The sequence below is a fragment of the Rhinoraja longicauda genome, chromosome 41 (genome assembly GCF_053455715.1).
Source record: "Rhinoraja longicauda isolate Sanriku21f chromosome 41, sRhiLon1.1, whole genome shotgun sequence".
NCBI lineage: Eukaryota > Metazoa > Chordata > Chondrichthyes > Rajiformes > Arhynchobatidae > Rhinoraja > Rhinoraja longicauda.
This window is the reverse complement of record NC_135993.1, coordinates 3,513,898-3,537,153: the sequence shown is the minus strand read 5'-3', so window position 1 is coordinate 3,537,153 and position 23,256 is coordinate 3,513,898. Positions and strand designations below refer to the sequence as shown.

The 23,256-nt window shown below is 47.5% G+C and overlaps 2 protein-coding genes across 6 annotated transcripts in view; one reads left to right on the top strand and one right to left on the bottom strand.

Moving 5' to 3' along the window:
• Positions 1–6,740, bottom strand: part of LOC144611719 (mitogen-activated protein kinase kinase kinase 10-like) — a 28,920-nt gene extending 22,180 nt beyond the window's left edge. The window contains exon 1 of the mRNA XM_078430951.1: positions 5,713–6,740. Within this exon, the coding sequence (XP_078287077.1) occupies positions 5,713–6,454 (742 nt within the window). The 5' untranslated portion in view covers positions 6,455–6,740. The remainder of the gene's footprint in view (positions 1–5,712) is intronic.
• An 11,798-nt stretch (positions 6,741–18,538) lies between these two features.
• Positions 18,539–23,256, top strand: part of sipa1l3 (signal-induced proliferation-associated 1 like 3) — a 220,905-nt gene continuing 216,187 nt past the window's right edge. For all 5 annotated transcript variants that reach the window (XM_078431200.1, XM_078431198.1, XM_078431196.1 and 2 more), the window contains exon 1: positions 18,539–18,685. The gene's annotated coding sequence lies outside the window, so the exon portion shown is untranslated. The remainder of the gene's footprint in view (positions 18,686–23,256) is intronic.

Genomic DNA, 23,256 nt, shown 5'->3' with positions numbered 1-23,256 from the left:
GCTGGCACAGTGATAGGGTTTCTGCCTCACAGCGCCAGAGACCCAGGTTCGATCCTGACTACAGCAGCTGCCGGTATGGAACTTGTCCGTTCTCCCCGTGACTTTTCTCCAGGTGCTCTGGTCTCCTCCCACACTCCAAAGACGCACAGGTTTGTAAATTAGTCGGCTTTTCGGCAAAATTGGAAATTTCCACAGTGTGTCGTGGTAGTGTGCGGGGTGATCGCTGGTCGGTGCCGACTCGATGGGCCGAAGGGCCAGTTTCCATGCTGTTACTCTAAAGTCTATACAGTGATGGGTACCTTGAACATAGAAAATAGGTGCAGGAGTAGGCCATTCCTACATTTCTTCACACAGAGAGTGGTGAGTCTGTGGAATTCTCTGCCACAGAAGGTAGTTGAGGCCAGTTCATTGGCTATATTTAAGAGGGAGTTAGATGTGGCCCTTTTTGCTAAAGGGATCAGGGGGTATGGAGAGAAGGCAGGTACAGGCTACTGAGCTGAATGATCAGCCATGATCATATTGAATGGCGGTGCAGGCTCGAAGGGCCGAATGGCCTACTCCTGCACCTATTTTCTATGTTTCTATTCGGCCCTTCGAGCCTGTACGCACCGCCATTCAATATGATCATGGCTGATCATCCAACTCAGTATCCCGTACCTGCCTTCTCTCCATACCCCCTGATCCCTTTAGCCACAAGGGCCACATCTAACTCCCTCTTAAATATAGCCAATGAACTGGTCTCAACTACCTTCTGTGGCAGAGAATTCCACAGATTCACCACTCTCCGTGTGAAAAAAAACTTTCTCATCTCGGTCCTAAAAGACTTCCCCCTTATCCTTAAACTGTGACCCCTTGTTCTGGACCTCCCCAACATCGGGAACAATCTTCCTGCATCTAGCCTGTCCAACCCCTTAAGAATTTTGTACGTTTCTATAAGATCCCCCCTCAATCTTCTAAATTCCAGCGAGTACAAGCCGAGTCTATCCAGTCTTTCTTCATATGAAAGTCCTGTCGTCCCAGGAATCAATCTGGTGAACCTTCTCTGTACTCCCTCTATGGCAAGAATGTCTTTCCTCAGATTAGGAGACCAAAACTGTACGCAATACTCCAGGTGCGGTCTCACCAATGCCCTGTACAACTGCAGCAGAACCTCCCTGCTCCTATACTCAAATCCCCTCACTATGAATGCCAACATACCATTCGCTTTCTTCACTGCCTGCTGCACCTGCATGCCTACTTTCAATGACTGGTGTACCACGACACCCAGGTCTCGTTGCATCTCCCCTTCTCCTAACATGCTGCCAGGTGGAGACATATACAACAGTGGCGTATAGGCGTCTGTGGATGGACAGGCACATGAACATGCAGGGAGTGGAAGGATATGGATCATGTGCAGTCAGATGAGATTAGCTTAACACTGTATCATGTTTGGCACGGACATTGTGGGCCGAAGGGCCTGTTCCTGTGCTATACAGTTTAATTAAAAAAGGCAAAGTACTGGAGTAACACAGCCGGTCAGGCAGCATTGTTGGAGAACATGAAAGTGACGATTTGGGTCGGGACCTTTCTTCAGACCTCTGTCACTTTCACGTGCCTATTTTCTTTTCATCTCGGGCCTTTGTCCAACAATATACATATAACTTCCCTCCGCCCCACTTGTGTCCACCTATTACCTGCCAGGCTTTTCCTGCCTTTCCTCTCTTCCAGCTTTCTCCCCCCCCCCCCCCCCCCCAAATCAGCCTGAAGAAACGCCCCGTCCCAAAAACTCAACTGCCCATGTTCTCCAGAAATGCTGCCTGATCCACCGAGTTACTCCAGCACGGATTTTTTTTTGTTGTAAAGCAGCATCTGCAGTTCCTTGTTTCTACACTGTACTGTCCCGTGTCCACAATCTGTAGGATTTGGGGAGATGGAACATATTTTTGGTGCTCCCACCCACCTCAGGATGGTGATCAGGTCCTTGGGAGTCATGTGTGGGAAGGAACTGCAGATGCTGGTTTACACCAAAGAGAGACACAAAATGCCAGAGTAACTCAGCATCTCGGCATAGAACGAATGGGTGACATTTGGGGACTGAAGAAGGGTCTCGACCCAAAATGTCATCCATTCCTTCTATGCAGAGATGCTGCCTCTGAGTTACTCCAGCACTTTGTGTCTACCCTTGGGAGTCATCACTCTTCTCTTTAATTTTGGATGACAACTCCGCTATTCCCACTCACACCACCCTGGGCCTGTAATTTTCATTTCTCCTTTCTCGTAGCTTCAGCCTCCCCTCTGTCATTTAATCCCTCCCACCATGTCCCGCCGCTCTCCTTCCAAAGCAAAAAATACAGCAGATGCCAGAAAGCTGAAATAAAATCCACTGGACGCGCAAGAGGCCGCAGCTGCTGGAATCTTGAGCAAAGCACAAGGTGTTAGAAGAACAATGGGTCAGGCAGCGTCTGTGGAGGTAATGGACGATAGTCAGACTGAAGAAAGGTCCTACCCGAAACATCTCCTACCCATTCCCTCCATAGATGCTGCCTGACCTGCTGATTACCTCCAGCACTTTTGGCAATAGACAATAGGTGCAGAAGGAGGCCATTCGGCCCTTCGAACCAGGACCGCCATTCAATGTGATCATGGCTGATCATTCTCAATCAGTACCCCGTTCCTGCCTTCTCCCCATACCCCCCTGACTCCGCTATCCTTAAGAGCTCTATCCAGCTCTCTCTTGAATGCATTCAGAGAATTGGCCTCCACTGCCTTCTGAGGCAGAGAATTCCACAGATTCACAACTCTCTGACTGAAAAAGTTTTTCCTCATCTCAGTTCTAAACCAGTTTTTGTTTAAAAACTGCTGGAAGTACCAATGAATCATATCATATCATATATATATACAGTGCGGAAACAGGCCTTTTCGGCCCACCAAGTCCGCGCCGCCCAGCGATCCCCGTACATTAACACTATCCTACACCCACTAGGGACAATTTTTACATTTACCCAGCCAATTAACCTACATACCTGTACGTCTTTGGAGTGTGGGAAGGAACTGCAGGTGCTGGTTTACACCGAAGATAGACACAAAATGCTGGAGTAATCCAGCGGGACAGGCAGCATCTCTGGAGAGAAGGAATGGATCATTCCTTCTCTCTTGGGATGCTGCCAGTCCCGTTGAGTTACTCCAGCATTTTGTATCTGTCACCAATGAAAGTTATCACCCCGAACCATGTGTATATTCCGAAGATAGACACAATGTGCTGGTGTAACTCAGCGGGACAGGCAGCATCTCTGGACAGGAGGACTAAGTCTGAAGAAAGGTCTCGACCCGAAACCTCTCCCATTCCTTCTCTCCAGAGATGCTTCCTGTCCCGACTGAGCTACTATCCTCAGTTTAAATTGGCATCTGCAGATCCTTCCTACCCATGGTGGGTATATTCTCCCTTCACAGAAGGTAGACACACAATGCTGGGGTAGCTCAGCGGGACAGGCAGAATCTCTGGAGAGAAGGAGTGGGTGACGTTTCGGGTCGAGCCCCCTCTTCACAGATGCTGCCCGACCTGCTCAGAATTTTCCACGTAGTCTCAATGTCTAAAAGGGAAAAGACTTTGTGCCAAACTCAAGCATGTGTGTTCCACCACTGCCATGATAGACAATAGGCGCAGGAGGAAGCCATTCGGCCCTTCGAGCCAGCACCACCATTCAATGTGATCATGGCTGATCATTCTCAATCAGTACCCTGTTCCTGCCTTCTCCCCATACCCCCTGACTCCACTATCCTTAAGAGCTCTATCTAGCTCTCTCTTGAATGCATTCAGAGAATTGGCCTCCACTGCCTTCTGAGGCAGAGAATTCCACAGATTCACAACTCTCTGACTGAAAAAGTTTTTCCTCATCTCCGTTCTAAATGGCCTACCCCTTATTCTTAAACTGTGGCCCCTTGTTCTGGACTCCCCCAACATTGGGAACATGTTTCCTGCCTCTAACGTGTCCAACCCCTTAATAATCTTATACGTTTCGATAAGATCCCCTCTCATCCTTCTAAATTCCAGTGTATACAAGCCTAGTCGCTCCAGTCTTTCAACATATGATAGTCCAGCCATTCCGGGAATTAACCTAGTAAACCTACGCTGCATGCCCTCAATAGCAAGAATATTCAATGATCATATACAGTCTGAAGATGGGTCTCGACCCAAAACGTCAGCCATTCCTTCTCTCCCGAGATGCTGCCTGATCTGCTGAATTACTCCAGCATTTTGTGAAATAAATATATAGAAACATAGAAAATAGGTGCAGGAGTAAGCCATTCGGCCCTTCAGGCCTGCACCGCCATTCAATATGATCATGGCTGATCATCCAACTCAGTATCCTGTACCTGCCTTCTCCCCATACCCCCTGATCCCTTTAGCCACAAGGGCCACATCTAACTCCCTCTTAAATATAGCCAATGAACTGGCCTCAACTACCTTCTGTGGCAGAGAATTCCACAGATTCACCACTCTCTGTGTGAAGAAAAACGTTCTCATCTCGGTCCTAAAAGACTTCCCCCTTATCCTTAAACTGTGACCCCTTGTTCTGGACTTCCCCAACATCGGGAACAATTTTCCCGCATCCAGCCTGTCCAACCCCTTAAGAATTTTGAAATACATTCGATTTGTACCAGCTTCTGCAGTTATTTTCTCACTTTTCTGAGTCAGAGAGTTGTGAATCTGTGGAATTCTCTGCCTCAGAAGGCAGTGGAGGCCAATTCTCTGAACGCATTCAAGAGAGAGCTAGATAGAGAGAGCTCTTAAGGATAGCGGAGTCAGGGGGTAAGGGGAGAAGGCAGGAACGGGGTACTGATTGAGAATGGTCAGCCATGATCACATTGAATGGCGGTGCGTACAGGCTCGAAGGGCCGAATGGCCTCCTCCTGCACCTGTTGTCTATTGTCACTGTATGTTTCTTTTTTTTTTTTCCTAATCAGATGTGCAGCACTTTGGTCAACGTGGGTTGTTTTTAAATGTGCTATACAAATAAAATTGACTTGACTTGACACTACATATTCAATTTATTCACAAAATGCTGGGGTAACTGAGCAGACTGAAGAAGGGTCTCGACCCGAAACCTCACCCATTCCTTCTCTCCCGAGATGCTGCCTGACCCGCTGAGTTACTCCAGCATTTTGTGAATAAATCAATTTGTACCAGCATCTGCAGTTATTTTCTTATACTACATATTCAATGGCGGTGCGTACAGGCTCGAGGTGCCGAATGGCCTCCTCCTGCACCTATTGTCTATTGTCACACTACATATTCAATGGCGGGGCGTGCGTACAGGCTCGAGGTGCCGAATGGCCTCCTCCTGCACCTATTGTCTATTGTCACACTACATATTCAATGGCGGTGCGTACAGGCTCGAGGTGCCGAATGGCCTCCTCCTGCACCTATTGTCACACTACATATTCAATGGCGGGGCGTACAGGCTCGAGGGGCCGAATGGCCTCCTCCTGCACCTATTGTCTATTGTCACACTACATATTCAATGGCGGTGCGTACAGGCTCGAGGTGCCGAATGGCCTCCTCCTGCACCTATTGTCACACTACATATTCAATGGCGGGGCGTACAGGCTCGAGGGGCCGAATGGCCTCCTCCTGCACCTATTGTCTATTGTCACACTACATATTCAATGGCGGGGCGGTGCGTACAGGCTCGAGGGGCCGAATGGCACCTATCTTTCGATGCTCTTACTTACTGTTGCTGGATTTGAGGTCCCGGTGGATGACGGGGACCACGGCTTGGTTGTGGAGGTAGTCCATGCCCGTTGCTATCTGCACCGCCCAGTTGACCAAGACGTGGGGGGTGACCTTCCTCCGGGAGAGGGCTCGGTTCAGAGCCCCCCCCCGGGCGTACTCCATGACCAGGCACAGGTTGGGCTCCTGCAGGCACACCCCCTTCAGCAGGATGATGTTGGGGTGCCTGAGCATGCCGAACAGCTGGCCCTCCTTGCGGACGTTCTCGGCGGTCACGCTGATGTCCTCGTCCGGGTCCTGCCTGGCCGCCTTGACCGCCACCTCCTCGCCCCGCCACTGGCCCCTGTACACCTTGCCGAAGCCCCCCACGCCGATGATCTCCTCCAGGAGCAGCTCGTGGAAGTCGACCAGCGGCGGCGGAGGCGGAGGGGGAGCGGTGGGGTAGTAGCCCCGGCCCGGCTGAGCCCGGCTGCTCACGTAGTTGCAGGGGAACACCCCGACCTTACCCTCGATCTTGCCCGTCCACCAGCCCTCGTCGCCGGACACGGTGGAGTCCCGGGACAGCAGCTCCACCAGGTCGCCCCGCCGCAGGGTCAGCTCCTCGTCCGCAGTCGACTCGTAGTCGAACACCGCCGTCCAGCAGCCGGGCGGCCTCCCGGCCGGGTGGTCCCCGTTGCAAGAGGCAGCCGGGGACCCGACGCAATTCATGGCTGGCTCCATTGCAGAAAATGCCGGCTTGTGCATCCATGCAGCGGCTTGGCCATTGAGTCCCGAGGCTGCTGCGCTGTTTAATGAAAGGCTTCTGCTCCTCGCCCGCTCTCCGGCTTCAAGGAGCCACGCAACCCTTCCCCCAGCATTCGGGGTCTTATTTTATCGCCATCTCTTTCATTCTTCTGCATTGCATTGATTCCGGCAAAACATGTCCCGTGCAACCTGCAAAAAAAAATAATTTAAGAGGTCACTACTTCCGCGTTGAACTGAACAAGGACTCTGTCTCTCTGTGTCTGTTCTGGCTGCAGCTTGTCACAGAGCCCCAGGGCTCTCAGCTGTTACATGGGAGCCCGGCCGCGCGGTGGCTGACGGGGGCTGTAGTCCCCAGACCCGCCTCCAACGCCGGCGCCCACGCGCGTGCGGACTACAACTCCCAGGGTGCCGCGCCGCTCATCAGCTGCCCCGCACAAAGTAGCAACAGCAGCAGCAGCAGCCTGTCTTTGACATGCTGGAGTAACTCAGCGGGTCAGGCAGCACCTCAGGAGAGGAGGAGTGGGTGACGTTGAAACGTTGAAACGTCACCCATCCCTTCCCTCCCGAGATGCTGCCTGACCTGCTGAGTTACCCCAGCATTTTGTGAATAAATCGAGTTACTCCAGCATTTTGTGAACAAATACCTTCGATTTGCACCAGCATCTGCAGGTATTTTCTTACACTGTCTTTGACATGCAACGTTTCCCAAACCAAAGCAGCCCTGAAAAGGCTGGCAGCGCATGCAGTTCGTGTGTGGGTTTTGTGAACCACCTAGTTTCTAAGAACAAGGGGCCACAGTTTAAGAATAAGGGGCAGGCCATTTAGAACTGAGATGAGGAAAAACATTTTCAGTCAGAGAGTTGTGAATCTGTGGAATTCTCTGCCTCAGAGGCCAATTCTCTGGATGCATTCAAGAGAGAGCTAGATAGAGCTCTTAATGATAGCGGAGTCAGGGGGTACGGGGAGAAGGCAGGAACGGGGTACTGATTGAGAATGATCAGCCATGATCACATTGAATGGCGGTGCTGGCTCGAAGGGCCGAATGGCCTTCTCCTGCACCTATTGTCTATTGAAACGTCACCCATTCCTTCTCTCCTGAGATGCTGCCTGACCTGCTGAGTTACTCCAGCATTTTCTGAATAAATACCTTCGATTTGTACCAGCATCTGCAGTTATTTTCTTACACTGTCTTTGACATGCAACGTTTCCCAAACTAAAGCAGCCCTGACAAGGCTGGCAGCGCATGCAGTCCATGTGTGGGTTTTGTGAACCACCTAGTTTCTAAAGGGTCAACCATGATCTTTTTTTTTTTTTAATTGAATCGTGGAGAAGATTCCAGGAGTGAAAAGAAGGGTCTCGACCCGAAACGTCGCCCATTCCTTCTCTCCCGAGATGCTGCCTGACCCGCTGAGTTACTCCAGCATTTTTGTGTCTGTCTTGGAAGATTCCAACGGTTGTCTCGCTTACTACAGACACAAAATATACTGGAGTAACTCAGCGGGACGGGCAGCATCTCTGGAGAGAAGGAATGGTTAATCCCGATTACTTTTTCTGATTGAATGTCTCGTTGTCACCTTCCCCCCAGCTAACAATGAACCATTCTACATTTTTTATGAACAACGTCTGCTTTGACCTGTCGTTTTCACACCTTACCCATCCACATCACTGGTCTCCCACTCCCCTGACTGTCAGTCTGGACAAGGGTCTCCACTCGAAACGTTACCCATTCCATCTCCAGAGATGTTGCCCGTCCAGCGTCTTGTGTCTATCTTTGGCAGTACAGTTTAATCGTCAGGCTTTGAGCCAATGAGCGTAGTGAAGGGCGGGCTCTCTGTGGAAACTAGTTAATTGACATATTTGTTGTGTTTGTAGTTTATTTGCAAAATGCAAATAACAAAGTCCTCATTTGCTTTATTCCCCCCCCCCTTATATTCTGCATTGTTTAATTAAATTTCAGTTTTGTCAGTTGTACGTCCTGTAAAAGCATTCTTAAAGTTTCAATCGTTGTGCCCTCTGGTCAGCTTCATGTAAGTTGGTCTGGAATGTCTTTCCAACACAACATTTGCATTTTAAAGTTGCGAAGTGGACGATGAGAGGGCGTTTGGCAATGTTTTGCCGTGTACACACACAGACTTGTCAGCTTACTGGAAGGGGGAGAAGAATAGAATCCTAAACTTGAAAATAAAACAACAGGACATTGACAAAACAAAAGCATTATTGTAATAACAATAAAAGCAGAAAAGGCGCAGCAAATCAAGAAGTGACTGCAGAGATGGCAGCTGATATGCTGGTACCAGGATATGTTTAAATTTAGATGAGCAAAAATGGCAGGAGTTTCAGTTCAGTTTATTGTCACGTGTACCGAGGTACAGTGAAAAAGCTTTTGTTGCATGCTAACCAGTCAGCAGAAAGACAATACATGGTTACTATAAAAGCTTTTGACGAGAATCTTCATTTTGTCTAAGAAAATAACTGCAGATGCTGGTACAAATCGAAGGTGTTTATTCTCAAAATGCTGGAGTAACTCAGCAGGTCAGGCAGCATCTCAGGAGAGAAGGAATGGGTGACGTTTCGGGTCGAGACCCTTCTTCATTTTGTCCGTTGTTTGCCTGACTCAAACTTCCCGCAGACTGAAGAACCAACTAGTTCTCCGGAGAGCGAACCAGAGGTACACATGGTGAAGTAGAAAGAGAGACAGGGGATATACAGAATGGGAGAGAGAAAGAAATACAGACACAGAGTGGAATTCTCTGCCTCAGAAGGCAGTGGAGGCCAATTCTCTGAATGCATTCAAGAGAGAGCTAGATAGAGCTCTTAAGGATAGCGGAGTCAGTGGGTATGGGGAGAAGGCAGGAACGGGGTACTGATTGAGAATGATCAGCCATGATCACATTGAATGGCGGTGCTGGCTCGAAGGGCCGAATGGCCTACTCCTGCACCTATTGTCTATTGAGCATTGAGTAGAGAAATATCTTTTAAAAATGTGCAGCACAGTGGTGCAGCTGGTAAAGCAGCCTCTTCACAGCTCCATAGACCCGGGTTGGATCCTGATCTCGGTTCCTGGCTGTGTGGAGTTTGCATGTTCTCCCTGTGACCGGGCGGGTTTTCTCCGGGTGCTCCAGTTTCCTCCCACATCCCAAAGAAGCGCGGGTTTGTAGGTTGATTGGCCCTCTGTAAATTACCCCTGGTGTGCAGGGAGTGGTTGAGAAAGTGGGAACTAGTGTGAATAGGTGATCGAGGGTCTGTGTGAACTCAGTGGACCAAAGGGCCTGTTTCCATGTTGTATCTTCCAATTCAATTCCATTCAATTGAAGATCTAGAAGGAAAGGTAGCAGGAGCATCAAGGAAATATCCATTCAGACTGGTTGGACTCAATAAGAACATGAGAAAACAAGTGCATTAGTAGGCCACTCGGCCCTCAAGCCTAGACCACCATTCAATGTGATCACGGCTGACCTGCCTCAGGTTTTAATCTTTGTATGTGCCAATTCCTCATTGCCTTCAATCCCACTAACATGCCTAAAATTTTGGCCCCATAGCAGAAGCGTCTACGTTGCGGGGCTGGAAACTGGAAGTGTCCTGAGCTAATTCTGCTACCACCATCATCTATTGCTACAAGTGATGGCTCCCACTGATTGTCGCCGGAAGCTTGCGCCCCCTTCAGGACGGACGATGACAGCGATGTCAACATTTGAAACTTGGATGATGGACACAAAAGAAGAAGAAGCCTAAAATCTCCCTCCCTACACCTTAAATCTATGCCCTCTGGTTCTCCATTCCCCTACTCTGGGCAAGATACTCTGTGCGTCTACCCGATCTGTTCCTCTCATGATTTGATACACCTCTATAAAATCAGTTTAGGCAGGTCCTTGGCTTTTGTGCTCCCTCCAAAAGACCACATCACCCCTTCTCCTCCCTCCCCCAACTAGGGTTGCCAACTTCCTACCTCCCAAATACGGGACAAGGTGACTTGACCGCCCCGCACCCCACGTGACCTCACCCAGCCAGCGGCCACGTGCTCCCGGTCCACCAATAGCAGACGAAATGTATTGGGAAAGAAAGAAGATGGAGAAAGAGAGAATATGAAAGAGAGAGAGAGAATATGAAAGAGAGAGAGAATATGAGAGAGAGAGAGAGAATATTAAATAGAGAGAGAGAGAGAGAATATTAGAGAGAGAGAGAGAATATTAAACAGAGAGAATATTAGAGAGAGAGAGAATATTAAACAGAGAGAATATTAAACAGAGAGAGAGAGAGAGAGAGAGAGAGAGAGAGAGAGAGAGAGAGAGAGAGAGAGAGAGAGAGAGAGAGAGAGAGAGAGAGAAATAGAGAGCTGAAAGGAGTAGAAAAAAGAAGCAGAGACACAAATATTGACAGTGTATATGAATGGGAGAGATAGAAGAGATTAAAGAGAAAGAGAAAGAGAGTGGGGAAGACAGAGAGAGAAAGAGGTAGAAAGAGAGAAACAGAAATAGATTCAGAGAGAGAGGGAGAGAGAGAGAGTCCCAGAGAGCCTGATGATTATCATATCATATCATATCATATATATACAGCCGGAAACAGGCCTTTTCGGCCCACCAAGTCTGTGCCGCCCAGCGATCCCCGTACATTAACACTATCCTACACCCACTAGGGACAATTTTTTTTAATAACATTTTTACCCAGCCAATTAACCTACATACCTGTACGTCTTTGTGTTCTTGAGCCTGCAATGCAGTTTTCCTTCTTCCTGATGGTAGGAATGAAATGAGAGCGTGGCCAGGGTGGGTGTGAGTCTCTGTGGGCACAGGGAAATAGGGATGCTGGTTTACAAAAAAAGACACAAAGTGATGGAGTAACTCATCTGAGAGATGCTCCCTGACCCGCTGAGTTACTCCAGCACGTTGCATCTTTTTCTCGTGTTGGTCTTTGATGATATTGGTTGCATTTTTTTTTTTTTTAAATTTTATATCAAAAAATACTTTATTCAAGTAATAAATATCACTTACAAAACATCTTTGTTTTTAACAAGCCCATCCGACATTTCCGGAGGTTACACATTCAATACAGGCATTTACTTCCAAATTTACATACATTTACTTACATTTACAGACATTAACCCAGTATCCCTTATTTGGAGGGGCGTCTCTCTCCACCACACCCTGCCCCCCCAATGTCCAGCAGCGGAAGGACCCTAGACTGTGGTCCTCCCCCACAGGGCCTTGGCGTTGGCTGCACCAAGCTTCAGTGCGTCCCTCAGCACGTACTCCTGCAGTCTGCAGCGGGCCAGTCGGCAACATTCCTTGACGGACATCCAGGAGGCCAACAAAGCATTTTTTTAAAATTTTATTTAATTTAAAAAAAAAATTTTTTATATCAAAAAAATACTTTATTCAAATAATAAATATCATTCACAAAACATATTTTTTAAACAAGCCCATCCGACATTTCCGGAGGTTACATTTGATACAGACATTCACTTAGACATTTACTTACATTTAGACATTTACCCAGTATCCCTTATTTGGAGGGGCGTCTCTCTCCACCACACCCTGCCCCCCCATGTCCAGCAGCGGAAGGACCCCAGACCAAAGCATTTTTGAGGCAGCGCCTCCTGTAGGTCTTTTCAATGGTGTGGATATCAGTGCCTGTCAGTGCCTATCACTCTGCCCCAGGGCAACCTCCTTTGCCCCAGGGCGTTATTTAAGCATGACATAACAAGCATTATCGAACAAGTGAAGGCCATTTGGCCCATCAAACCTGCACAGCAGTCACATCGATCCTTTATTTATTCCAAATTTTATTTATTCGTGTCATCACACAGCAGTTTGCCAATAGGGAGCAAATGTTTGTGCCACGTGGTTGGCCTCTGCAAAATCCTTTACAGTGCATGTGTCATGCAGCATGTCACAGCTCAGGAGAGTCTGGAGACCCCGTCCACACTCGCAGTCTGCCGCATCTTCAGTACATCCCCACTTCAGCATGTTCCCTTTGCTCCTCCCCATGCCTGTCCTGCCCGGGCCGGGCGGCCGCCATTGGTGGAGCGGGAGCACGTGGCCGCTGGCTGGGGGAGGTCACCCTTTGTCCCTTATTTGGGAGTGAGGAAGTTGGCAACCCTACTAATACGGGACAAGGGCAGTCCCGTACGGGACAAACGAATTTAGCCCAAAATACGGGATGTCCCGTCTAATACTGGACAGTTGGCAACCCTACTGTTTGCCCAGGCTCTGCAAATTAGTTCCCCTTGCACCCATCCACTTTGAGTCCCATCACTCCATTGAGTCTGTCAGCTCCCCCTGCAGGCAGGTAGTGAGCATGTCACTGTCCTCTCCCACCTTGTGCCCCTCAGCTTGAATCTGTGCCCCTAACTCACCGAAACGTTCGCCAATAGGAACAAGTTCCTTCCATAACTCCACTGTGATCACAGAAGTCAAGATTATTTAATTATCATATGCATTCATAGGAACAGAACAGAATGGTGGCGTAGTGGTAGAGTTGCTGCCTTACAGCACTAGCGACCCGGGTTCGTTCCTGACTACGGGTGCTGTCTGTATGGAATCTGTACATTCTCCCCGTGACCTGTAGGAAAGAAAACTGCAGATCCTGGTTTAAATCGAAGGTAGACACAAAATGCTGGAGTAACTCAGCGGGTCAGGCAGCATCTCTGGAGAGAAGCAATGGGTGACGTTTCGGGTCGAGAACCTTCTTCAGACTGTATATGATCATTGAATATGATCATGGCAGTGGTGGAACACACATGCTTTAGTTTGGCACAAAGTCTTTTCCCTTTTAGATATTGAGACTACGTGGAAAATGCTGAGCAGGTCGGGCAGCATCTGTGAAGAAGGGTCTCGACCCGAAACGTCACCCATTCCTTCTCTCCAGAGATGCTGCCTGACCCGCTGAGTTACTCCAGCATTTTGTGTCTACCTCCCCGTGACCTTGTGGGTTTTCTCCGGATGCACCGGTTTCCTCCCATATTCCAAAGACGCACAGGATTTTGTAGGTTAATTGGCTTCGGTAAAAATTGTAAATTGTCTCTAGTGTGTACGATAGTGCTAATGTACGGGGGATCACTGGTTGGTGTGGTCTTGGTGGACCGAAGGGCCTGTCCCATGCTGCATCTCTAAACTAAACTAAACTAAAGAACAATGAAATTTTTACTTGCTGCAACTTCACAGGTCTGTTAAAGCAATAACACAAATAATCATACTTTGTTTAATAATACAATAGTGAATGTTTATTGGCCAAGTATGTGCATATACAAGGAATGTGCCTTGGTGCTCCGCTCACAAATGACAACACAAACATACAGTTAACAATTAAGAATAAAGCATAACCACATCAAAACAATAAGGATACAACATTACGGTCTAAACATGTGGGTGAAAATAAACCAGAGCAAAAAAGAGACTACAGACTTTGGTTATTGAGTAGAACTGTCACTCGTGGGGAAGAAAAGCTATTTTTATGTCTGGCTGTGGCTGCTTTGACAGTCCGGAGTCGCCTTTCCAGAGGGAAGTACTTCGAAGAGTTTGTGGCCAGGGTGAGAGGAGTCAGAGATGATCTTGCCCGCTCGCTTCCTGGCCCTTGCAGTGTACAGTTCGTTAATTAATAATCGGTAATACTTGGTAACCAGCGTGCAATAGTGCAAACTGAATGATGTACACGGTGGAACCAAACAAAGTCCACGGAGGATCGGGGCTGAGGTGGGGTTGTGGTTAGGGCTGCGCAGGGTGGTTCAAGAGCCTGATGATTGATGGGAAGAAGCTGTTCGTCAACCTGGAGGTCTCGATGCCCAGGCTCCTTTACCTTCTGCTCCTTTACCATACTCGCTGGACTTTATAAGACTGAGGAGGGATCTTATAGAAACATATAAAATTCTTAAGGGGTTGGAGAGGCTAGATGCGGGAAGATTGTTCCCGATGTTGGGGAAGTCCAGAACCAGGGGTCACAGCTTAAGGATAAGGGGGAAGTCTTTTAGGACCGAGATGAGAAAACATTTCTTCACACAGAGAGTGATGAGTCTGTGGAATTCTCTGCCACAGAAGGTAGTTGAGGCCAGTTCATTGGCTATATTTAAGAGGGAGTTAGATGTGGCCCTTGTGGCTAAAGGGATCAGGGGGTATGGAAAGAAGGCAGGTACGGGTTACTGAGCTGGATGATCAGCTATGATCATATTGAATGGCGGTGCGTACAGGCTCGAAGGGCCGAATGGCCTACTCCTGCACCTATGTTTCTATGTTTCTATGCCCAAATTAGCAGTGGGGTGAGAGCATGGAGCCCATTGTGCCGCTCGAGTTTAGTTCATTGTCATGGGTACCGATGTACAATGAAAAGCGAGGTTCAGGGAGAACATGTCACCTCCATACAGACAGCACTCAAGGTCAGGATCAAACCTAGTTCTCTGGCACTGTGAGGCAGCAGCTTTACCAGCTGTGCCACTGTGCTGCCCATAAAGATTTGGAACTATCCACCAGAGGTTAACATTCCTTCTCTCCTGAGATGCTGCCTGACCTGCTGAGTTACTCCAGCACTTTGTGAATAAACACCAGAGGTTAACAATGATTAAAGGATGGAGATTGGAAAACCAGTTGGTTTTGTACGAGAGTCCAAACCAGAGACAGGAGCTGACCTTAAAATGTGGGTCAGGCTCTTTGAGAGTGATGACCGAGAACACTTCTTTACTCCAGCTTTTTGTGTCTATCCTCAGTTTAAACCAGCATCTGCAGTTCCTTCCTAAACACTTCCATCTACCTGGGGATCAAAAGATTACAGACATTAAAGGGGGGGGGGGAGGTGGCGACGGTGAATGAAAAATTTCAAAGGGAGATGAACGGATTCATGTTGGGAAGAACGTTAAGGGTTAAGGTTGACACACAATTGGCCACACTCTAATTGAAAGGCAGAAATGGTTCTGCAGTTGAAATGAGCTCCTATTAACGTGCTCCCAGGGGGTTGCCACATTTACAGGCGTTTAGGAAGAAAAGCAATCAATTGTTGCCGGGATGGTAATTCTGTTGCTCCATCGATCTGTCGAGAATGTAACATTTCTCGACCATTTCATGCATCAATAATCTCGTAAAGGACATGGATGCTGATTAGCAAGCTGAACACTGGAGGGCAGTATGCCACGCGACACCAGGAGCTTGGGTTTCCACAGGTTGATTGTACAGTGCATGTGCAGAATTAGATTGTAAATGTAAAGACCAAAAGCGTTGCAAACGTGGACTTTCTCCAAATAGTCCCAGAGACCTTCTCTAAATAGTGAAGCATTCCCAGTGATTTGTTGCAATAAACAGCGCCACACTCTCAGAGATTCTCATTGTAAAAGCTGTCATACTCACAGCGATTCTCCCAGGGTAAGCACTGGCACACACAGGGGTTCCCCTAGTGTAAACACTGGGACACACAGGGAATCCCCCCATGTAAACACTGGCATACACAGGGATTACCCCAGTGTACACAGTGGCACACACAGGGCTTCCCCAGTGTAAACACAAGCGCACACATGAAGGGATTCCCCCACTATAAACACTAGCACACACATAGGGATTCCTTCACTGTAAACACTGGCATATATGCAGGAATTCTTCCTCGACATCCAGGCATACACGAACACACGAACACACAGAGGGATTTCCCTCATATAAACACTGGCACACAAGCAGGCATTCCCCCCACTGTAAACTGGCACAAACGCAGGCATTCCCTCATTGTAAACCCAGGTGCACACACAGGGATTCTCCCAGTGTAAACACTGGCTCACAGGTGAGGATTTCCCCAGTGTAAATACTGACATGCCGATAGGGGTTCCCCCAGTGTACACACTGGTGCACACACAGATGGTGTTCCCCCAGTGTAAACAATGAGACATGGGCAAGATTTCCCCTGTATACAGTGCACACAGTCGGGGAATCCCCCTGTATACACTGGCCCAAACACAGATGGTGTTCCCCCCAGTGTAAACACTGAGACACATGCAGGATCCCCCCCCCCCTATACAGTGGAACATAGCCGGAGATTCCCCTAGTGTAAACAATTACACACTGGCAGGATTCCCCCTGTATACAGTGACACACAAAGACAGAGTTTACCCCAGTGTAAACAATGAGACACTGGCAGGATGCCCCCTGTACACAGTGGCACAGAGTCGGGGATTCCTCAGTGTAAAAATAATGAGACACTGGCAAGATTCCCTCTGTATACAGTGGTACGCAGTCGGGGATTCCCCCTGTACACACTGGCACACACAGCCGGTGATTCTTGTATCTTGTATCTTGTAGTCATCACATCCGAAGAGTCCACCAGGGATTATACTGGAAGTATCCTATACCCACTAGGGACAATTTTTAACACTATCCTACACCCTCTAGGGATATATTTTTTTACATTTACCAATCCAATTTAGACGTACAAAGAGTGTGGGAGGAAACCGAAGATCCCGGAGAAAACCCACGCAGGTCACGGGGAGAACGTACAAACTCCGTACAGACAGCTCCCGCAGTCAGGATCGAACCCGGGTTTCCAGCTGTAAGGCAGCAACTCTATTGCTGCGCCACCGTGACCAGTGTATATAGGATTCCCCCTAAATACACTGGCACACACAGCCGGGGATTCCCCCTGTAAGCACTGGCACACAGCCAGGGATTCCCTCTGTATACACTGGCACATACAGCTGGGGATTCCCCCTGTGTACACTGGCACACACAGCCAGGTCTCGACCCGAAACGTCACCCATTCCTTCTCTCCTGAGATGCTGCCTGACCTGCTGAGTTACTCCAGCATTTTGCGAATAAATACCTTCGATTTATCATATCATATCATATATATATATACAGCCGGAAACAGGCCTTTTCGGCCCACCAAGTCCGTGCCGCCCAGTGATCCCCGTACATTTACACTATCCTACACCCACTAGGGACAATTTTTACATTTACCCAGCCAATTAACCTACAAACCTGTACGTCTTTGGAGTGTGGGAGGAAACCGAAGATCTCGGAGAAAACCCACGCAGGTCACGGGGAGAACGTACAAACTCCTTACAGTGCAGCACCCGTAGTCAGGATCGAACCTGAGTCTCCGGCGCTGCATTCGCTGTAAAGCAGCAACTCTACGCATCTGCAGTTATTTTCGTACACCCTCTGTATACACTGGCACACACAGCCGGGGATTCCCCCTGTATACACAGTGACCCACAGACACAGTCTCCACACAGTGACACGCAGACGGGGATTCCCCCTGTATACACAGTGACCCACAGACACAGTCTGCACACAGTGACCCACAGCCGGGGATTCCCCCTGTACACACAGTGACACGCAGACGGGGATTCCCCCAGCGCCTCCCACCACCAGATGCCTTGCAGCGCGGGCGGCCGCGCGCGCTTCCCCGGGGTTGGTTGCCGAGCAACCGGTTTATTGTTAGCAACCGGGGAGGGCGGGGCCTCAGCGGACGCCGCGTGACGTCACCGCGCAGCCCGAAGGGGGTGTGCGTGCGGCCTGCGCGCGCAGCCTCGCGGCTCCATCCCTCGTCTCAAAATTATTTTTAAAAACCGGGACTTACCTCAAAGCCTCGGGCAGGCGGCGCGGGGACGGCATTAGTCCGGCAATGTGTGTCTGTCATGAGGCGAGATAAGCGCACTTTGTCGACCCGACGACGTTGATTGTGTTTTGCGGTGGAATTCCCAATTCAAAACTTGAGAAACCTGTAGTCCTGAGGGACGGTTAAAGCCCCAGTTCTTCCCTCAAAACGGCGAGTGCGCATGCGTTGCCGCGCTGTGCTCACCGGGAGCTGTAGTTCGTCTAGTCCGATTTTGTATTGGCCGTGCACGGATGGGAACCGCAACTCCCGGCGTGCACCGGGGTGACGGATGGGGCGCCATTTTGAGAGTCCTCGCCGCTGGTCCTCGCAACGACGCCCCCTGGCGGGTATTGTAGTTTGCGTTCACATCGCTGTCAATGCATCGAGGTGGGGTGGGGAGTCGGACGGGACTACATCTCCCAGGGTGCCGAGCGCGGGCGTGGGGCTGGCTCCGGGGCCGACAGCGCTCGTCATGGCAGGTCGAGGCAAAGGCAGTTGGTAGCCGACGGAGTGACATTGCGAAGGAGGCGCTCTGTGGTGAAAGGGAGAGAGAGAGAGAGAGAGAGAGAAGCAGAGAACGAGCGCCATCGCACAACGCCGGCGAACAGAAATCAAAAGTTTCGTCGGTCGACTTTGCGGTGCGTGATTTCGACGGAAGCGGTTTGTGAGGTGAGTGCGGGTCGGGTAGGCCCGGTCCCGGGGGGGGGGGCTGAGGGCTGAGGGCTGAGGGCTGTGTGACGGCTGGAGCTGTGACAGTCAGGGCGAAGGTGCAAAGTGCTGGCAGGCAGGCAGGCAGCTCCCAGCAAACGCTCCTCACTCACTCACTCACTCAATCCAACACACAGCAGCCTTCTCAGCGCAATAATAACAAACAACATGTGCAAAATACCAAACCAACCCAACTCTAGCCGAAAAAACTCTTTCCATTCATTTAAACTTTTATCCAAGAAGTGAAGACACTGGTTTAAATCGAAGGTAGGCGCAAAATGCTGGAGTAACTCAACGGGACAGGCAGCATCTCTTTTATTCACAAAATGCTGGAGTAACTCAGCAGGTCAGGCAGTTACTCCAGCATTTTGTGAATAAATCGATTTGTACCAGCATCTGCAGTTATTTTCTTATAGGTCAGGCAGCATCTCTCTCGAGAGAAGGAACCCATTCCTATAAGAAGAAGGGTCTCGACCCGAAACGTCACCCATTCCTTCTCTCCCGAGATGCTGCCTGACCTGCTGAGTTACTCCAGCATTTTGTGAATAAAAGGAACCCATTCCTTCTCTCTCGAGATGCTGCCTGACCTGCTGAGTTACTCCAGCCTTTTGTGAATAAATCGATCTGTACCAGCATCTGCAGTTATTTTCTTAAAGCACCTCTTTTATCTTTTATCCAACTCCCTGTGAAATTACTCCAGGACGGAAATTTCGATTTAGTTTCACGCGTGCATTTGGTATTTTCACATTTCTGTGCTTTCGAATGTAAAATCATTCCAAACTTTGCTGCATAAACATTTTGAATATATATGAAAAGAGATCATAATTTATTCACACGCTTTTTTTTTTTTCCTTATTGCTTTTTGTGCGTTTTGTCCAATCTTTTTAGACTGCCTGAATTGCAAAGAGAAATGTGGAACCGAAATGGTGTGGGAAATAATATTTTGCTCGCGTGGTGAACAAAAGTGTCCGGCTGTATATATATGATATGATATGATAGAGCGAGTGTTTGTGTCGAATGCTAAAACCTCAGGACGGATATCTCTTAAATTTACTTTTTTGACCCCGAGCCATTCGTATCCTGTGGAATCAATGTCCTTACTGCAGTTGGTGTGATGAAAGGGAAATGGAGCATATGGAAGGCTGGCATATATTTGTTTGTCTAGACAACTGTAGTACATATCTAGGAAAGAACTGCAGATGCTGGTTTAAATCGAAGGTAGACACAAAATGCTGGAGTAACTCAGCGGGACCGGCAGCATTTCTGGAGGGAAGGAATGGGTGACTTTGAAGAAGGGTCTCGACCTGAAACATCCCGCTGAGTTACTCCAGCATTTTGTAGTACATATCATTCATTTGGTTGTAGACACAAAATGTTGGAGTAACTCAGCGGGACAGGCAGCATCTCTGGAGAGAAGGAATGGGTAAGGATGCTTAAAGCATGTTATGATTCAACAGAAAATAGCTAAATATTTATTTAATAAATGCTTGAGATTAATGGTAGGGATAACAAACGCACTGAACGAATGGTTTTAAATTTCTGCTTTTGGTTAGTCAGGTTCTGCTTTTCTTTCAAGGTTATGGTTTTAATTCAAGCTGTTTGTTGTATCTTATGAACTCTTCTCCTTCACCAGGCAGTAGTTCACTTTCTTTCCCATTGGTAAATCGTTTCCCATATTAAGGTATTGTGAAGACAACTAAAATTAATTTGCTGAAGATGTTCATCTGAAACACATCAAATTGCAGTGAGACATAAGCAGAAACGCAAAGAAAGAGTTTGCATTGTATACTTGTCACAAACTCAAGATCCTCCAAAGAGTTTTGTAACCGGTTAAGTTTTCTAAAAAAAGTTCAGTCTACAGGAAACATATTTTCAGAACATTGTTTAAAATGAGTGCATCTTTCTTCAGGTAGTCACATTGTTGCAAAATCTATCTCTATGGTATGCTTGGTTAAGCAACTCTCTTATTGTGTAATGCAAAAATGCCAAGAGCTATAAAGCTTTAGTTTCTATTGTGGAGAGCTGTGTAATAAAAGTGAGATGTAAGCTAGTTTTACAGTTTTTTTACATGTTAATATATGGGGAAAACAACGTTTTATTTATCTTAAACCTAATTGAACATTATATTGTAAGTACACCATTTTAAAGCTGGCATTTAAAATGGTCTAAGCAAGTAGTTTGACATTGTTGCTAAAAGCTGAATGTATTTAATTTGTGGCATGCATGCAGTGCTGTATTGAGAGGGCACACAACATTGTATGATAGGGCACAGGATTTTTCATCCGAGCTGGACTGTTTTAGTGAGAAGCAAAAACAAAATACTTCCTCATAAGGGAACAATACACACAAGGCCAAGCAGGCAGGTGCCTCTACGGAACATGGGAAGTGACGTACACAGGTGATGCTGTTTGCTGCTCTGTGGCCTCGAGGCATGAGGCTTAAACAAACAGGTTTGGTAAAAAGACTTCCACAATATGCACATATCAAATCTCCAAAATATGGCGTAATAATTTGCATGAAATATATTTCATTGAAGCGCAGGTAGAATTATCGTCCAGGCAAAAAGCAACAGCCATAGCAAAGCAAGATCCCACAAGAGGGAAGTCACCTCGTGGCTGTGGTTTTGTTGATCTTGGATGAGAGAAGAAGGTTGAGCTTGGTATCACCAGTGTTTCCTGTTCTTTGAATTACATCCTGGAGCTTTTACTAAGATAGAGACAGTCACAATATTGCATTTCATTTGTATTGAGGATATGTGGTTGGTAAATTAATTAATCACTGTCATTTAGTGTCGTGGGTGGCAGGAGTATTGGGTGGAGTCCAATGGGAGCATGAGGGAAAATGAAGGGTGAGGATTGATGAAATTGCTCCATAGACTTGATGGGCTGAACGGCATCCTCCTAATATCTAACAGCATTTCACTTTGTTTGGCAATGCATTAGGCTGCCAGGTTTGACTCTGTACTGAAGTTCTCTTGAATAGAGACAAGATTCCTCCAACTGATCTAAGCTAACATTTGATCTAAGCTATCAGTCTGAGGAAGGGTCTCGACCCGAAGCGTCACCCATTCCTTCTCTCCTGAGATGCTGCCTGACCTGCTGAATTACTCCAGCATTTTGTGAATAAGCTAACATTTGATCAGTGATGTTACAGAATTGACGATGTTCCCAGGTAATTTAGCAAGGCATTGCTTATTGTGGAACATTTGGATTTATTAACACTTTCTAAGTTAAAAGAGCTTTGCCCGGTGGAATATCTGACTGTGTGGATCCATAAGAAACTGCAGATGCTGAGACCTTGGACAAAACACAAAGGAGTTTCTCTGTGGAGGGAATGCAGAATATATCTGAAGAAGGGTCCCGACCCGAAATGTCATTTGTCCATTCCCTGCACGAGGGCTGTCGAACCTGCTGAGTTCCTGCAGCACTTTTTTTTGTTGTCTTTTGATTAGTCACACAACAGAAAACCCCATCTGTGGTGACTGGTGCTGCTCCCATCTAATAGCTCATCGAGAGCCCATATTACAACACTGTCACCACAAACAACCTACACGAGTTCCACACTGAAACCTGTGACACATCCACCTCCTTCACAAAGCATTACGTGTTGGCACCTCCTCATCAGGATGGCTTCTGACCCAGGTCTTTTAAAGTAGGCTTTAAATATCAAAGGAGCAGATTCAAATAAATACATATTATTTTAAAGAAAAAAAAAAAAATCTTCAACAATTTCACGTAATTTATTAAATCAAGTAGACAGTATTCTAAAAGGCTGCTATGGTGATAATCTGATTTTAATCCACCTTCAGTATAACCCAATCCGCCCTTACAGGGAAGGAACCAGCTTCTCATTTTGACTTCTTCCGAAAACCACCCAGTTTAAGTACAGAAAGTTTCATGTTTTCCAATTTCAATGGGCACATTTTTTTAAATGGTAAAGTTGTAAGATTTTAATTTTGAGGTGAGTTTTCGAAGATGCAGTACTTTGTTTGCCCTGTTGTTTTGGCAGCAACATTATCCACATTATAAACTAATACAAAGTTTGACTTCTTTCAAAGTTGGTGCATTATTGAAGGTGGGGCTACACTGTTTTTGAAGTGTCCGCGTTCTTTGAATTTTTAACAAATTTACAGTAATTGTAGTCCCCTCGCATGTTTTTATAATAAATTATTAATGTAGTCAATCTGAAGGCTGAAGTCCCCATTTGTTTTTTGCTTCAACTTGCAGGTGAACATTTTGCGGACAGACTAAATATATCTAGTTATTAGAATCTGTCCGATTCTGGCAATTAGTGAAATAATCAGCAGTTGAAGACTTCAAACATCACCTTTCCATGTTTTACAGAGTTGCTGCCAGACCCACCGAGTTACTCCAGCACTTTGTTTCGTTTTTTGCAACTCTGCATCTGCAGTTCCTCGTGTATTACACTTGGAGCTGGAAGGGTTTTGGGGGAAATCTAGAGTGTCGGGTTGAAGTGACCTTTGGTGAATGGACCAACACACAATGACTGGAGGAATGGGGAGCTTGAGAAGG